The sequence below is a fragment of the Lepidochelys kempii genome, chromosome 2, assembly GCF_965140265.1.
Source record: "Lepidochelys kempii isolate rLepKem1 chromosome 2, rLepKem1.hap2, whole genome shotgun sequence".
Lineage (NCBI taxonomy): Eukaryota > Metazoa > Chordata > Testudines > Cheloniidae > Lepidochelys > Lepidochelys kempii.
The window spans coordinates 97,276,732-97,295,403 of record NC_133257.1 but is presented as its reverse complement, the minus strand read 5'-3'; the positions used below and the strand labels follow the sequence as shown (position 1 = coordinate 97,295,403).

The 18,672-nt window shown below is 38.7% G+C and overlaps 1 protein-coding gene across 5 annotated transcripts in view; it reads right to left on the bottom strand.

Moving 5' to 3' along the window:
• DOK6 (docking protein 6) overlaps positions 1-18,672 on the bottom strand; it is a 431,293-nt gene that overhangs the window by 151,662 nt on the left and 260,959 nt on the right. For all 5 annotated transcript variants that reach the window (XM_073331713.1, XM_073331715.1, XM_073331716.1 and 2 more), the window contains one exon: positions 9,572-9,691. In XM_073331713.1, the coding sequence (XP_073187814.1) occupies positions 9,572-9,691 (120 nt within the window). The remainder of the gene's footprint in view (positions 1-9,571; positions 9,692-18,672) is intronic.

Genomic DNA, 18,672 nt, shown 5'->3' with positions numbered 1-18,672 from the left:
CCATTAAATCATTAAGAGTCGTACAATCCTCCTCTGCACAGCATATCATGTTTACAGTGGCTTCACAATTGTGATAAGTTTTTAACTCATGCACAGTCCGTGGTGCAACCCTGCTACAGGGTCTTTGTACATTGTAGGTAACATTGCTAACCCTTTCTACCATCTCAAAAGCCCCCCCCCCCCATGAGTTCTACATTTTGTATCTTTTTACAGGGAGTAATACTGGTACCAAATCCCCCACATGAAATGACTGATTACAGGTATTGCAATTATATCATTCTTTCTGAGCTGCCTGGCTTTTAGTGAGGTTTTGCTACATTATTTCCATCATGGATTTTTAACTCCCTCCCCCCCACCCCGAACTTCTGCACATATGCAGTAACCAGTTCCCCACCCTCCTTCAGTGTCACACTCCTAGGGTCTCTAATCAGATCCAGGAGACCTCTGACCTTTCTCCTTCTTCAGGAGATCAAACAGGGCAAACCCCATGGACTCTTGTGGCACCGCACAGTAAGCAAACAATAGACTGGGTAACATTACATCCCAGTCACTTGCCTTCTTGTTTACATGGATTTTTAGCATAGATTTTAGGATTCCATTGAACCTCTCATCTACTCCATTTGTTTCTGGATGGGATGGGGCAGATTTAAGTTATTTTTACCCCCCCCACACATCCTCGTAGCTCACCAAACAGCTGGGACATGAAATCTGACCCATGATCTAATAACTTATCTTTTGGATAGCCCATCCTGCTGAATACAGAAAACAGTGCCTTAGCAATTGTTTCAGATTCCACATTTGAAAGAGGAAATGCTTCTGGATTCCTGATGGCAAAATCCACCACGATCAATATAAATATTTTTCTCCCCTGGCTGACTTGGGTAGGGGGGCCCTATGATATCCATGACAACCCTTTGATTACAGGTAAAGGATGCAAAGGAGCCTTGTGGAGATGTACAGTCTTTTTTCACTTTTGGCATTTGGCATGAGTCTTGAAGTATTTCTTTACCTCATTTGGAGTACTGGGCCAATAGAAATTTTTCTTTAGCCTTTTGTATATCCTCTCCATTTTCAGGGCAATTGAGGGCTAGTGGCTTCAACAGGAGAGACTGAGGGAGCATCACGATCAGAATATCCTATAGCTCAGTGGTTAGAGAGCTCACCTGAGAAGTGGCAGATCCCCGTTCAAACTCCTTCTCCCCCTCAGGCAGAGGAAGGACTTGAACTAGGCCCAGTTGAGTACCCTAACCACTGGGCTCAACTCCCGCCACTCGCCCCTGGATTCTTGCAAAAATGGCATAGGTGCCAAACACCAAGAGAGGGTTTGCAACAGAGAATCCCAAGCAGGAGGAGGCACCTCCCTGCAGCCCAGACTTAAATATCTATCTCTGGAAGATGGGTGGGGCTTAGCACACATCTCTCAGCTTGGCACTTCTCACTGGCTAGTTTAGGTAAGGAGTTACCTAGAATGCTAGCTTTTGTGATTCCCACTCTAGGAGCCTCTCTTTCCCTACTCATTATACAGGGAGCCTAGGCACCAAACACAGTCTTTTATGAATCCCAGTGATTTTCTAGGCACCTAAAAGTTAGGAGCAGTGATACCCAGTGTCACAATGCTTAAGTTTCTTTGTGAATCTAGCTCTTAGTCTTAATCTTGAATGTAATGGTCCTCAAACTACAATCCTTGGGATACTAACTTTACTTGGATCATTTCCAGGTGGTCAACAGAGCTCTTTCACTCATAGTATCTGTCATCTGCAAGTAGTAACATTTCTTGTTAGTTATAGCCCAAGTCCAGGATTCTTTTTATGGAAAACCACAACCACAGCCTGATAAAAAGAAATGCAAATTTAGCCAGCTCTTCACTTGTATGAATCAGTGTAGCTCCCCAATGTATACCAACTGAGGAACTGGCCCTTAAATATTGATTTTACCTTTTTAACAGCAATTATTCTATTTTACATAAGTTACAAAATATTTTGTAGAAAGATTTCTTAATTTCCTAAATATCAAAGCTATTATAAATCAGTTAATTTCACCTACAAATCAGCAAGGTAGCGAAGATGTTGTGCTTAGGACTTACTAATCATTTGCTTTGGTTACAGATGCTATATATTGAATAAGCTTTTTAATGGTTAAATAAATGTCTTATTTGAATAATACTAGCCATACATGTGTATTTTATCTTTTTTCAAATTTGAAACTATAAACAATGGATTAAGGACGACAGAAAATGAATAAAATATGTGCAAAATTCTGTCACACAGTGAATCACATACAGTAATTCAATAGATCTAAGAACATTTTCTAAAAGTGAATCCGATGAGTGCAATTGAATCATATAATCTTTTGTATGCGTTGACTAAGTTTGTAATTTCACTGCATATAAAAAGGAAAAGGCTACTCTGGGGATTCAAGACCTTTGGTTCAACAAGTTACATTTGACACTAGGGCAGTTAATGAGTTTGCTGCAATTGAATACTATGGTATTTTCCAAATAAAAAGCACTTATACAAAGGAAGACAACACAATAGCTAACAAAACGTCTTTACTAGAGAAATCAATTATGAGGCATTAGTCAATGATAACATGGAAAGACTGAAAAGGAATGAAAAACTAATTCACTCTCTCTCTCGTACACCCACAACCCAACCTAAGCAAACCCCCCATTAAACTTTTGCATTAAAATCTGGATATACTTGCCCAATTTCTCCAGTCACGTATACCAATTTTACATTGCTGTAACTCCATTTAAATCATTGGAGATGCTCTAAATAAAACCATCATAACAAGTGAAGAATCTGGCCCACTATTGGGCATACTGATGCCCAAACATGTCCCTTATTTTGATGCCTCTGCATAAGCAGAGTACTTTTGATCACAGAATCATAGAATATCAGGGTTGGAAGGGACCTCAGGAGGTCATCTAGTCCAACCCCCTGCTCAAAGCAGGACCAATCCCCAATTAAATCATCCCAGCCAGGGCTTTGTCAAGCCTGACCTTAAAAACTTCTAAGGAAGGAGATTCTACCACCTCCCTAGGTAACGCATTCCAGTGTCTCACCACCCTCCTAGTGAAGAAGTTTTTCCTAATATCCAACCTAAACCTCCCCCACTCATAGGGCCAGATTTTCAGAAGCCAACTAAAGTTGATGGGAGTCTTCAATGGGCTTTACATTGGGCCCAACATTCTGTCTTAAACATATGGATCCAGAAACGAATACAATAACTAGAGAAAACAAATAAGATATATAGGTCCAAATCCTAATTCATGCAGTGGTCCCACTGAAGGAAGTAAGACAAGTAGGAGTGAGCTCATTATGTATAGATTCCCAAAGAAATCACATAAAGAACTTTTGGGTTTTTTTATGTCTATTCCACTGATAATCAGGTACATTTTGAGATTTTCCCTTTGGTTGCATATTTGCCCATTTGGCATTTTGCACCTTTTCGAGATAGAATGTCTTTCTGGCCCACTTTTTCTTTCTGACTCTTGGCAGGGAATTAGACTAGATGACCCTTGTGGTTCCTTCTAATCCTATGATTCTATTGGTCCAATCCTGCAATTTTCTGAACATCTTTAATATTTACTAAAATGGGGGTTAAAGGCACTCATCACCTGGCAGGAGCTGATCCCATATTACCTGATTTCATATTTGATTTGTACCACTTTAAAAATATTATAATTTAATTGATGTCTTTGCCTGTGAGTTTTCCACCACCTTACATATAATGGATATATCCCTTTAATGATTGTCATTAAAAAGGCAACAAATAGCACAATATCTGAAGTATTACCATTCTCTCTTATATAAAATATAAGGGCAACAGTTACCAACAGGGGTAACTATTGGCAAAGTCTGAATTTTTAACAGCAACCACGGTATCATCCATTCTCAATCACTATTACCTCTTTCCCAGTCTCTTTCACATACTAAAAGTAGTTTTGTGCTGGGTATAACTTTACTAACAATGTCAAAGTTCTGAAGTCTGTCCTTAGTTTTCTCCCAGGAGCAAAAATCCCATTCCACTACACAAGAACTTGTTTTGTCCTCCTCTAAAAGAAGTGTATATTGGTCTTTTTGGAAAAAAACAAACAAAGACAAGAGACAGCAAATATTACTCCAGTATTTTACCAGTGCTAAAGTAAATGTTCAAGGGACAAACAGCTTTATTTTTATCAAGGAGATTGAGAACATAGCATTAAAAACTAAAGTACTAAAGCATTTTGATTTAGCTGGTCAGAAGAACCTAACTCCTCAGGCAAACCACAGCAAGTCAGCTAAACAAATTAAAATAGTGCAATTTTTCCTATTATAAAGATTCAGTCAACAGATTCAAAATACATCATCATGTGTGGTTGTATAGAAATGAGTTGACGATGTACACTAGGACTCTTATTTCCTGTGTCAGCAAGAGGAATGGTTGTGGCAGGGAGCAGTGTACCATACTCTCAAGAAATCCTTCACCTGTGGCTAAGGGTCAATGGAAATTATCAGGATCCAGATGTAATCGAGTCCAGCCTCTCTTTACTAGAATTATTATTTGTGATAGTGCCTAGAGGCCCCATCCCCACTGTGCTAAGTACTGTACGAACACATACCAAAGATGTATGTATATAATTTAAATAAGAGGAGTGCAATCTAACCAGAAAAGGTTGCTGAAGTTCATGGGGTTGGAGAGCTGCAGTAATCCAGGAGGCTTTGAGGGGAGGAAAGAAGGTAAAAGGGGAGAGGAAGAGTAAGGGAGGCTTTATCTCAGCTCTCAGTTTCCTACAAATTTTATTCAACTCAGCCATGAGTTAGGAGTCTGATATATAAAGAAAACATCTAAAAGCCACTTAAAGCATTGGAATTAAGGAATTTACATGGGCAATAATATCTCTTACGAGTAATAACTGAGATAGAATCCAAACAGGTGGCTTCATACTGTTAATGATGTGCTTTGCGCAGCAGTAGCTTAAAACTCTTCTTTTTCCCTCCCTAGTGGGAGGACTTTTCCAGGCAGAGGTCCCCATTAAAGCAAGCATTGCCACATCCTTGCTTCACTCTTATCACCAGGGAATAATTGTGGCAGTGGAGGGGGTGCGGGATGAAGGGAAGGGAACCTCCCTCTATCCTTCTAATACCACCTATATTGAATAAGCAATCATTACAACAATCTAAAAGTTTTAACCTTTTCTACTCTCCTTTACATGCTGGCTGTTTATCATGCAAAAGCTGTTGCTTTTCAAAACATTAACAAAAAAGCCAAAGAGAAAATGTGAACATGTATTTTTCACAACATGCCGTAAATCCAATAAAACCAGTAGGTAGAAAATACATGTTTTGGGTGCTACAAATAAGGATTGTACAACAATGAAAAGAATTAGAAAATGGTTTTATATCTTGCTATCAGCCATCAAACACTCAAAATCATAAAAGAGCCAATCTGTTTCAAACCACTAGGCTAACACAGACTTTAGCCTCAATCAAGCAACATTAATAATTTAGTTAATAGACCTAAGACTAGAGCTGGGTGAAATATTTTGACCCCCCCATTTTTTTTTAATTTTTTTTTTTTTTTGGTAAAAAATTAAGGCTCTGCAACACCAAAACATTTTGTGAATGTGTGTTAATTGAACAAATTGTTTCAGCTAAAAAACCAAATTAATCAGGCAAATAATTTATAATTAGGCTTACATCCTAATTATAAATTCTTCCAGATTTCCAGGCAAAAACCATGGTGTAGGATGTCTTTTTTGGTTTATGTCACAAAGCACCAAGTATGTTCCCTCCAAAAATCTGTTTCTCATCTCAGGGGAACCACAGGAGTGTGAAGGGGGAGGGTAAATGGACATGTACATGTAAAAAAGAGGACAAGCTGGCTAAATTGTCCATATTGCACATATTTTTCCTTGCCAGATGTTTTCAAAACTCTGGAAGCACTAGGTGTAAAAACTAAAATAACACCCGGCATGTTTCACTGACAAGAGGTCATGTAGTCCTAGGGCTTACACAATGAGAACTGTAACAACTTACTACAAAACTTGAAAGCTAGGCCCTCCCATCTGCTGTTCTGCCATAGCTAGGAGCTAAACCAAGGGGAAATGGGGACAGAGAACTCCATTCTTCCTTCCTTACTTTGGATGGGCTGCTATCTCCACATCTCCCGCTCCTCCTTGGCTTATGTGGAAAGTGCTCCCCTCCCCTTTCAATCTACATTAACTGATTTATGGAATGATCTCAACACAGAATTCACAAACTCCAGAGAAAGGGAGTGTAGCATGGAAATATTGAGGAGATGTAGGACATAGCATATTAAGAATGCTACCATGGAAAAACAAGACTAGTTATGAAAGAAAGCTGTTTTAATTTCATGCATCTGATGAAGTGAGCTGTAGCTCATGAAAGCTTATGCTCAAATAAATTTGTTAGTCTCTAAGGTGCCACAAGTCCTCCTTTTCTTTTTGCGAACACAGACTAACACGGCTGCTACTCTGAAACCTGTTCTAAGTTAGTGCTTCTTTGAGTAACAGTAATTACCTATCAGTAAAGTCTGCACCTCACTGTGGCAAAGTATGTTCTGCAGATGTTTAGGGATATCGGGCCATTTGCATATGATAGCAGTGTAGGGTTGCATCTAGCAGTACTGTCTTGCCAGGATATAAAGATATTAACTTTGTGATGTTATGTCACCTTGTTGCAATTATTTTAGTCTACAAAATATCAATAGTAAGTTAGAACCCAAAGTCTAATTAAACTGAAAATTCTGTCGCAGGCTCAGCTGTTAACAAGAACCAACAGATAGGGTACCTCTTGTTCAGCCACCATCCAACCCTCCTAAGAGAATAGCCCTGAAAATTTAAAAAAAAAAACAGTACATGCTACTAGTAAGAAAAGGAAACTAGGAGTAGAGACTTTGGGTTCTATTCCTGGCACTGCTGCTAAGATTCAGGTGTGTCTTCCCCTCTTTTTATGTCAGTCTGTGCATTAATATTAGCCTAACTCAGAGGGATATTGTGAGGATATTAATGCTTATAAAGCACTCTAAGATACTGGGTTTAAAGGTGATGTGTAAGTGTTAAGTACAGTTACATAACACCTATATAATGCAGTCATTTGTAACAGACTTGAGTCTGACAATTAATTGCCATTTTCACAGGGAGCAAGAATCTTGAAATTTGTTACACACTGTTGCTTTTTATGGGCTGCAAATTTAAACTCTGACCTTTCAGTTTCAAATCATCAGAAGCTCATCAGTCTTTCTATGGATTTCAAGGCCCTTTGAGCTACAATGTTTGAAAGTGAGCCCTTATCAGCTAGAATCTTGCAAATTGGTAGAACTTATTATTTTGTACCACTGATTAAAGAAAAATAAATTTTAAATTTGACATTTCTATCACAGATCTCCAAACTATTTCCTCAGAAATTGTTAATTTCTTCCATTACACTGTCACGTTGGGAATAAAGCCTCCAAGTTTAGAGTAACTAAGGTAATCTGAAGTCCACAGTTCTATTCAATTTATTTTAGTAAAAAAAAAAAACCCAAAACCCTGTTGAAGACAACTGAGCGCACCTGCAAGCTCTTACAGTGGCAGCTATGTGAACCAAAAGGGTGGACTGATACCAATAATAATTGCATCTGGTCTTCTGGTCATCCTACTGGGATTTTAAGAAAACAAGCACTTGCTTTGCATTAAGCAACTAACTAGGATAGCAACTCTGAGTTTTAAACATGCTAATTTAAATACAGAATTATATATTGGGGCATGTGTATCAAAATTGCATTGTCTGAGGTACTGTAACTAATGACTCAGTCCAGAATGTTCTTGACATTTTGATTTCATTCACCCCCCCCCCCCCGCTTTGCTTGAAGAAGTACCACTAATCATATCCCTTGCTATCTTATCGATCTGATCCACACCAAGGCCCCATGCCCCCAAGCTAATTGTATTTGTTTCATTCTATTTATTTACAACAGGACAATAAAGATGCTAATTAGTTTTACGTGTGCCAATTTTTAGTAGTCAGTAGCAACACAATTAACTGTTATACTACAGCAACTGCATCAAGCCAATTCAGACGGAGCTGTTCAACCTGGATCTTCAGAGGACCCTATGTCACGGGATCCCCACTGTATCAGGCATAAGCTGAGAAATCTCATTGTGATATTCACTGCTTATGACACAAAGCTGCAGGACACTGACTCACAGCTCTGTGATGATATCTTGAGACCGTAGGGAATAAAGATGTTTCTCCTTTTATTGCAACCCATTTGAGCAGATCACGGGTTTATTCCTCTTCCTCTCTGAGGAAACCTCCATCTACTGTTCCCATAACTCCCTCATCAAACACATACACACTTGTTTTACAATATAAAAACCTATACATATATGGCAGATGATAGAAAAAAAGTGTGTGTTTGTGATTTTTTTTCCCCCATGGATATATTCCTGATCACCCACACCTCCCCACATGGCTGTCAACCCACCCTCCTGAGCTTAGTATAGTGGTCTGAGGCAGTTGTGAAGGTGAACCATATTACATGTTAAACCCTGTGTCTTGCAGTGAGTGATACAAGCAAACAGCTACACAAAGGCCCCAGACTTATTTGAAATGGATCTAAGCAACATCCTTTCCTAGAACTGGCAAGATGTCAAATTTCTTATGGATTTCTCCATGTTTCATTTACTGGATTCAAATTCAACACTACCACAAGTTAATAAATAAAATAATATTGAGAAAATGGTAGTCCTTCCATAATTTAATGATGTAATATTGTTTGCAAAGGTGAAGCAAAGATACAGGTTCTGGTACTATTTTATAGCTATCTAAGCTTCTTTGCATTACTTTGTTAAAAGACATGGACTTTGTTACAAGGAATAAGAATTATTGACAAAAGAGGGCTGTGAGTTTGGTGTTAAATGACTGTATAACAGAAGATTTTGTTTAGTTCTTGCGGATTTCAACCACCAACATCCAATCACCTGCGCATTTGTCTGGATAAAAGTTTTATTCCATTTATTGGAAAGCTAGAGACATTCTTCTCAGCGGACCACGCCCCAACATTATATTTATTATTTGTATGTGGTAGCACTTAGAGGCCCTGGGACCATTGTATTAGGCACTGTATGAATATATAACAAGAAGATGGTTTCTAACCCAAAGGGTGACTTTTTCAAATGTTCATCAATTTCTTCAGGGACTATTTTAGAATGTCTGCTGTTTTCTCTCATTGTGCAGAGGCTGGTGTTTCTGGAGCCAATGAAGTCATGATTTAAATTTCCCAAATGTGACCACAGCATCTGTCTCTCTGTCTGTCTGTCTCTCTATATGTACACATCTTATTTGTCAGGGACTTGCTACTAGGGTTAGTCAGAATTTTCTCTCCTCCTTGCATCTGGTTAATTTTTCCTTATTAATCTAACACATACTATGATGTTGTTAAAATAGAGCAAAATTCTAATAATTTTAAGGCAACTATTCTAGCAGATATGAAGAAAAAACCCTCAACAAATGTACAATGTTGTTCACCTTTAGGAAGAACTATACAGAAATATTTGGAATGGCTGGATTAGATGGCTACCTACCATTTTGTTCCCTCTGGACTCCAGCAGCAAGCAAATCTGGCTCCCCAAGGCTTATATCATTGAGCCTGGTTCCTAGACACTCCATGCAAAGATGTTTGCACCACTCCTCTGCCTCCAGTTCTGAAAATAACCATAAACAAACACATCAGTGGAATTCATGAAGTATTTTTACTCAAAAGAAGGTACAACATGAAATAAGTGTTTGATCAACAGGCTATTTTTATGACTGAGTTAGGACTAATAATGTCTGTTTCAAAACCAGCAAAAAACAACAACAACAACAAAAAATACCACACACACTGTTTTGCCTTGATTTATGGACCTTTTCTAAAAAAAGAAATGGGTCATGCCTCCTGATTTGATTAGAAATAGGCAAAAAGTGTAAAACAGCTCATTCAACTCACACATCCAGGACAGAAATCAACTAGAAATCAACTCAAACACCCAGGACAGTCTCCAACTTTTCCCAGTTGCAAAACTCTCTCTGGATAGGTGGGTGCGTGGGGGAAGGCTGTCTAGAAAGTATCTTTCAGCAAGTCCTGCTTGATGGAAATAATTTTATTTAAAAATGATTTTAATGTGAAGTTATCTGAAAAGAAACATTGTTGTTTTAAATCTATCTTGATTGTTAAGATTAACTGGGTTGCTTTTGCTTGCAGTCCCTAGACATCAATATGATGGAAACTAAGAGTATGGAGAAAACTCAACTCTAGAACTCACATCCTTATTCGTCTGATAAAGTCCAAGTTTAATGACTTTCATAGCACCGTACAGGGGCTGTCATTTTTCCTGAGGTAATTTATTTTGTCAAAAATATATGTTTTCTTACAGTACTGAACTGTTCCAGCACCCAGAGGTTCAACAATGGGTTTGTCTTATAAATTCAACAGTAAATAATATAGATCTGTGAGGTGATGGTAAATACATGTAAAGCCATTCTGTCTCTCATTCAAACATCTAAGAGAGAAAAAGCAATGTGCACAAATCAATACTGTGTTCATGAATCCAGCCTAAGGTCACTATAGTTAAAGGAGGACTTTTACGGAAAAATACTTTGAAAGCACTGAGTAAGTTTTTAAGCCACATGTCTCCTGAAGCCAAATTCATGACACGTGCTAAAAACACAACCCCACTGAAAGGAAACATGCAGGTTTCTTGTGAATGCTCCTTGTCAATCTTCTTTATCAACAAGGCATTTCTAGACTCTGAAGATTGGGATCTGGATCCAAAATTTCCAAATAGGGGGGTTTAGTTTGGGCCAATCTCTAGCTGCAACCCACTGTGGTAATCAGATTCAGTTCATTCCTTGATTGTAGCTATTACTGCAAGTTGTTATGCCTCCATGGTGATTAACTTCGCCTGTACCCCACAAAATCAGGCAAAGCCAAGGGAAAGCAACTCTTGTAGAAAATCCCACTCAGAAGAAATATATTTTAATACATATGAGAAACTATTTAGTACATCAAATCAACATAATGGGAGGCACAGTCAATAGCGAGCAAATGGAGTCACTGAACTCTGAACATATATTGTCAGTGCTGAAAATATACTTTTAATAGCTTATATTTGGAAACTTTTTGGAAAGTATAAAATATATGGAAATATATGAATCATGAACTTATAGCCAAATATTTGAAGAATACATTATACTTACATAAATCTCAGGCAAAAACAAATTGTACTGATTTAGGTAAACTGTTACCACTAATTGATAAGATTTTTATGCAACTAAGTAAAGGAAAATACTAAAGTTATGATTACATCAGGCTGTAGTCACATTTGTCGTATTGTAAGTGTATAACCCATGTTTATCTGTTACAAAAACAATGTAATACCGTATAAATATATATTTTCCATTATGGAAATGACACTGCTGTTGGACTGAACAGCTTCTGCAAGACTGAAGGGCTGTATGTGCACTTCCAGAAGCACAAATGGATTGTCTATACGGTGCTGTTTCAGCTTATGCATTGCTAGTACTTTTTGGATGCACAGGATTGCCCAGGTGGAGCTTTCCCTGTTGACACACACTCTGAAATAACTGTTTTTAAATGGCTACACTCCCTTTGAATCTACTACCACATTCCCCCTTATAACACAGATATACTAGGGGAGTTGCAGCAGATTCCTTTTCCATATCTGCAGAATACCAAACCAATAGATTAGAATTAGGGCTGTCAAGTGATTAAAAAATTAATTGTGATTAATCACATGATTAATCACACTGCTAAACAACAATAGAATACCATTTATTTAAGCTTTCTATATTTTCAAATATATTGATTTCAATTACAACACAGAAGACAAAGTGTACAGTGCTCACTTTATATTTATTTTGTTTACAAATATTTGCACTGTAAAAAACTAAAGAAATAGTATTTTTCAATTCACCTAATACAAGTACTGTAGTGCAATTTCTTTCTCATGAAAGTTGAACTTACAAATGTAGAATTATGTACAAAAAACCTACATTCTAAAATAAAACAATGTAAAACTTCAGCGCCTACAAGTCCACTCAGTCCTACTTCTTGTTCAGCCAATTGCTCTGACAAACAAGTTTTGGTTACAATTTGCAGGAGATAATGCTGTCCACGTCCTGTTTACAATGTCACCTGAAAGTGAGAACAGGCATTCGTATGGCACTGTTGTAGCCGGCATTGCAAGATATTTACGTGCCAGATGCGCTAAAGATTCATATGTCCCTTCATCTTCAACCACTATTCCAGAGGACATGTGTCCATGCTGATGATGGGTTCTGCTCAAAAATGATCCAAAGCAGAGTGGACTGACGCATGCTCATTTTCATCATTTCAGTCAGATGCCTTCAGCAGAAGGTTGATTTTCTTTTTTGGTGGTTCGGGGTCTATAGTTTCCGCATCTTTTAAGACTTCTGAAAGCATGCTCCACACCTCATCCCTCTCAGATTTTGGAAGGCACTTCAGATTCTTAAACCTTGGGTTGAGTGCTCTAGCTATTTTTAGAAATCTCACACTGGTAAATTCTTTGTGTTTTGTCAAATCTGCTGTGAAAGTGTTCTTAAAACGAACATGTGCTGGGTGATCATCCGAGACTGCTATAACATGAAATATATGGCAGATTGCGGGTAAAACAGAACAGAAGACATACAATTCTCCCCTAAGGAGTTCACTCACAAATTTAATTAACACATTATTTTTTTTAACGAGCATCATCAACATGGAAGCATGTCCGCTGGAATGGTGGCTGAAGCATGAAGGGGCATATGAATGTTTAGCATATCTGGCATGTAAATACCTCGTGATACCAGCTACAAAAGTGCCATGCGAAAGCCTGTTCTCACTTTCAGGTGACATTGTAAATAAGAAGCAGGCAGCAGTATCTCCCATAAATGTAAACAAACTTATTTGTCTTCGCGATTGGCTGAACAGGAAGTAGGACTGAGTCAGTCAGCAGTCAGTAGGACTGAACTTGTAGGCTCTAAAGTTTTACATTATTTTGTTTTTGAGTGCAGTTATATAACAAAAAAAAATCTACATTTGTAAGTTACACTTTCACAATAAAGAGATTGCACTACAGTACCTGTATGAGGTGAATTGAAAAATACTATTTATTTTGTTTTACATGTTTACAATTCAAATATTTGTAATAAAAATAATATAAAGTGAGCACTGTACAGTTCATATTCTGTGTTGCAACAGAAATCAATATGTATGAAAAAGTAGAAAAACATCCAAAAAAACTTAGTACATTTCAATTGGTATTCTTTGTTGAACAGTGCGATTAATCACGATTAATTGTTTGAGTTAATTGCGTGAGTTAACTGCGATTAATTGACAGCTCTAATTAGAATGCTTTGAGTTGCTCAGTAACTGACACCAAATTTGCTACATATGACATTGTTAACAGTGCTCATCTTTAAGAATCAACAAATTGCCATGCCACAGCCTCTGAAGTGCCACAATTCTTTTTTATTCCAAGTACAGGGAAATTCTGAAGTATCTGACCTATTACAGTAGATCCAATCCTGCTTCCATGAAATCAGTGGCAAAGTACTCATTGACTTCAGTGGAATCTGAATCAGATTCTATGTATTAACTACTGATAAGGGTTGACTTTTTAGTGGCAATCACTGTATGGCACTGCAGAATTTAGCCCGCTTTTACACCTTTATGCCATACGTTGTAAGGCATATTTTAAGCAGCCATAAATACTCACATCTTCATTTCCTCTAATATTCAAATATTTTGCCCTGCTATATGAACATCAAAAGGTGAGATCAAATGTAAAGAGACAGGTGGCCCCCATTTGACACTGCTTCTTGCAAGAGAAATGTAACTAGCAGCAGCCTGAAGTCTGTTCTTCTGAAAATACAATCTTGTTAGTTGCAAGATTTTTAGGCAGGTTTCCCCACAGTTTCCCCTGAGCTTCCAGTTCAGTGACTAAAAGAATATGCCATTTCTGCTCTAGCTCACAGTTCAGTACCTGCTGCAATTACATAAGGTGAATTTTGTTTCTCTGCATCCTGATTCACAAGAGCGCAGTGCCATGTTTCAGGAATTCAGTACTTCAGGTTAAATTGAAAATGCATATTGTACAGCCCTATAGGCATCAATACTAAAGAATCACAAAGGGCCTCCAAAGTGCTGGGCACACACAACCACCACTGACTTGAAAGTGTGGGACCAGGTCCAGCCCACTAACAACACACAAATGGCTCAGCAGATTTTGTACTGAATTGAAATAAAGATGAGGAAGCTGGTTCCCCGCTCTTGTATGAAATTGTCAGTTTTATGGGGCTAAAAGAGCCTTTTCCTTGTACATAATATGAATTTGGTTTATTTCTTTGTGCTTTCCCCAATGCCTGCCTATGTCTAGCTACACAAGTGGTTCTCAAACTTTCGTACTGATGACCCCTTTCACATAGCAAGCCTCTGAGTGTGACCCCTCCTTATAAATTAAAAACACATTTTTATATATTTAACACCATTATAAATGCTGGAGGAAAAGCGGGGTATGGGTGGGGGGGAGGCTGACAGCTTGTGACACACCATTTAATAACCTCACAATCCCCTGAGGGGTCCCGACCACCAGTTTGAGAACCCCTGAGCTACGAAGACCTAAAATGGCTGGATCTTTGACTTGGAAGCAATTTCTACATATTTTCCGCAAAAAGTTACTTCTGTTACCATTGCAGTCCCAGAACTGTTTGTAAGAATTCCAAGACCCCATTTGGATTTTTCTCATTCAGAATAAAACTAGAAACAGAATTGGATTATTCAAACCTGGACCTGCAAGATCTTTTTGGAGAAGAAAGATGGGAGCTGAAGAAACACACATGCCAACTTTTACAAAAATACACTCAGCCATAATAAGAAATCTCTGTGTGGAGGGTGAGGGGGGACAAAGAATCAGCACAGAACTATTTTTTTAAATTGAATTGAGCCACGTAAAATAAATTCACAAGCGTAATCTCATTTTTCACTAGTAGATAGCAGTATAGCCTGCAACAGCCATTTTTTTCTTAACTAGTACTTCTTTTTATAAAACTATCCCAGACCTCATAACTTCTGAAGACTTGAGAATTTTTTTATTTAATTATTATTTTTAAATAAGTTATCTGACAATGTTTCCATTAATTAATGGCATCCATGTTAGTTAGAGAAGGCAGTATATACTCAGAGCAGTGTGGCAGCTTAAGTCAGAATAAGTGATTTAAAGATACTATGCTGTTTCTGACTTTTGATGACCATTTTTCTGCAGTGCTTTAAATACATATCTGGGTAAAAGATCCTTAATAAATAAGTAATGAAGTAAATACATTATTGTCAATTAATACGAGTTATTAAAGATGAAAATGCAATGATTTCCTTCAAAAAATAAATAGGAGTCCACTGTAGGAAGAATGTACCATATTTTAGGAAGAAAAGAGAAATTAGACAAAGCATCCATCCACTTTTTCTCTACAGATGCTGAAAGATATGGCAAGGGCAGATCTATAAGCATCCTGTTTGTGAAAAAAAATCACAGTAATTGCAATTACAAAATAACTAGTCATGTATCTAAGTAGTCATTTGAAAATGTCAGAGTTAAAAAGCTGACATCATGACATTTTCTATTTTTAAAATCCTACGACTGTGAAATTGACCAAAATAGACCATGAATTTGGTAAGGTCCTCGCTAGAATGCTGTATGCTATTAGTCATTATTTTCACAACTATATAAAATGTCAGCCATTTCCAGAATACAGTTTTTAAAACTGCATTAACAGTAGATAAGGCAAAACCAAGGAATAAATACTGACAATAATGTGAAAACTTAAATCAAATTTTAAGAAATGTTGTACAGAATTGGGGCAAAATACTTCAGTAGGTCTCCTTGAGGTCACAGTGGGTGAGGAGAAAGAGTATCTTATCCAAACCATATCTTGACAAGATAGGCTAAGGGCTAAGTTTCAGGGCAATTCTTGTTAAAAAACAAAAGAAAACAAAACAAAAGCAAACCCACACTTCGGTGAATGTATGGGAACATGAGAGGAAATTGTACATTTTATAGAAAGTGTTTTTTTTTCCCATTAGACATTAGTGCAATTTAGCTACATAACACACCTCTTTATTTTCCTCTAGTTAAAGAATAAATTCTACCATTCTTACTTACATTGAATGGTACTTACCTCATTGACTAGTCCCATTGAAATGAATGGTGATACGCATGGAGTACAATGCTACTCAGTGAGAGCAAAAGAATTGTGTCTTTAAGGTAGATTTCCTTTTCCATTACTTATCTCGGGTAGTACTTTTCTCAGAAAGTAGTTCCCATTCATTTCAATGGGACTCTTCTTCAGAGTAGGTACTATGCAATATGAGTAACAGTGGCTCCAATGTTATTAGCCAAAAAGAAATACAACAATTGTTTGGTATGAATGGTGCTTTTCCTTTTTAGTGTAAAAGAGGAAACACTAAAAGCTGTCTGGAAATAGGCAGAAACACATTTTTATAGTGAACATTGTCAGCTACAAGGATTTGTCATAGAAATTAGGCAACTTCCCAGTATCATCAATCTATCTCCCATTTTGCAATTAAATGAAAAGAGAACAGTGCAAAAATAAAATAACTGCAGGCAGCATGTATAAAATATGCTTCATGGCAATAATATAAACAATGTCAGTCACATCTCCAAAAAGGGCCCTTTCAGCAATGACACACTCCTTTGGGAATTCTGCGGCAAAAAAAAAAATCAAAAAAAAATCTGTGCACACTATTTTGAAATTCTGCAAGATTTGTCAATATATAAATGTGGAGGCTTCAGCATAGCAGTGGGGATCACGGAGGTGGGAGATCACCCTGAAGCCCCTCCTCTGCCCAGACAGGGACTCGTCAGTGAGGCTGCACCCAATCCTGACATAGCGCAAGGGTCAGGCCTGCCCCAGAAACACTCCAGGGCCCTGCCCCTCTGTGCAAGGTGCACCAGGCAGGGACAAGCAGGCTCAGCTCAGCAGGGTCCAAGTGTGGAGGGGCTTAGTGTGAGGGGATCTAGGTGTGGGGTGTGGGGGGCAATCTGGCTGCAGGTGGCTCAGTGGGGGATCTGGATGTACAGGGGCTTGTTGGAGGGTCCAGATGCAGGGGAAATGGGACTCTTCAGGGAGGGTCCAGGTGAAGGTGGCTGGGGCTCAGCAGGGGTGGGTCTAGATGTGGGGGTCCAGGTGCCGGTGGAATGGGGCTTGCTGGGGTCATGGTCTCAGTGTGGAGGGCTCATCAGGGTGATCCCAGTGAAGAGGGGGTGGGGCTCATTGTGGTGGGGGTTCGATGGGCCTGCTTAGCATGGGAGCCCCAGCTACTGAGGGGATGCTGCATGCTATGCTGGCTTCCCCCGTCCCTTCTCAACTATCCCCTGCCCCATCCCCTTCCTCTTTCTACTGTCCCCTGCACCTATATCCCCCTCCCCTCACTCCGAGGTGCAGAGGTGGCCAGGTGCAGAGTCAGGAAGCTGAGGCTAATGACCACCCTCCCTCATCTGGGCAGTTCTGCACTCACAGAAATCAGGGGTGGTGGTATGGAGACAGTGGCACGTGCCCCCGCGTGACCCTTATGCCTTGCCTCTGTTTGGGCGGGATGGTGTCTCTCCACAGTGATTTACCTCTCCACCCACTGCTCTGGGCGCCGGAAGTGATGCATCCGCACTGCTGGAGAGGGACATGTGACCACTCTTACAGCTTCCTTTTGCTTCCCCATCATTTTCTATGGAGAAGCAAAGAATTCTGTCCCGGTCATGAATTCTGAGTGCGTGCATGGTGCAGAATTCCCTGACTAATAACATATGTATTGAATGCCATTACATCAAGTTACACAGCTGCTACTTATGATATGCAGTCAATCATATAATTTATTTGGCTCAAAACTGTCTTCAACCTGTTTCAGGTTCAATTTTCCCCGGCAAGGATTTTGTTTCTCTTGAGAGATCGAACAATCATCTCTTAAATGAATAGGGGAATTAAGTACCTTCTGTACAAGTCTTAACTGTTTCCTTTCTTCTGCCATCAGAGCTTCAAGTCTCATACAAATGAGAATTCGTATTCATACAAACACAGAGTCTGGGACTTCTTTAATCCTCAATATTTTCAAGAAATAAGTCTTATTCTCCAGTTATGGACAAATTTAATTATTGAGGGTCAGAATACTGATAGACAAGATAGGAGGAGAGAATTGCTGTAGCAATCTATCTACACAGAAGCAATGCTAATGCATCCATATAAATCAGGAGAAATAATGAAGTACCTAGTGGACTTCAGGAAGTCTAACTTTTGGGGGGTAAATATTCTGCCTGAGGTCGGGGCTTTTATTGTGATTTTTTTTAGACTTTATTAAATCTCTGCTCAACTCCTCCCCCTTGTTTTGGTTTAGCAGACAAGGGTTTTTTTGGGTTGAAGGGGGTGTCAGTGTTGCAAGTGTCATTCTTAGGTACAAAGACTTTGGAAAGCATCATTGCACTCCGATGAAGTGAGCTGTAGCTCACGAAAGCTCATGCTCAAATAAATTGGTTAGTCTCTAAGGTGCCACAAGTCCTCCTTTTCACTCTGCTACAACTGTCTTTTAAAATAAACACCAATGTTTTTCTCTTTGCTTCCT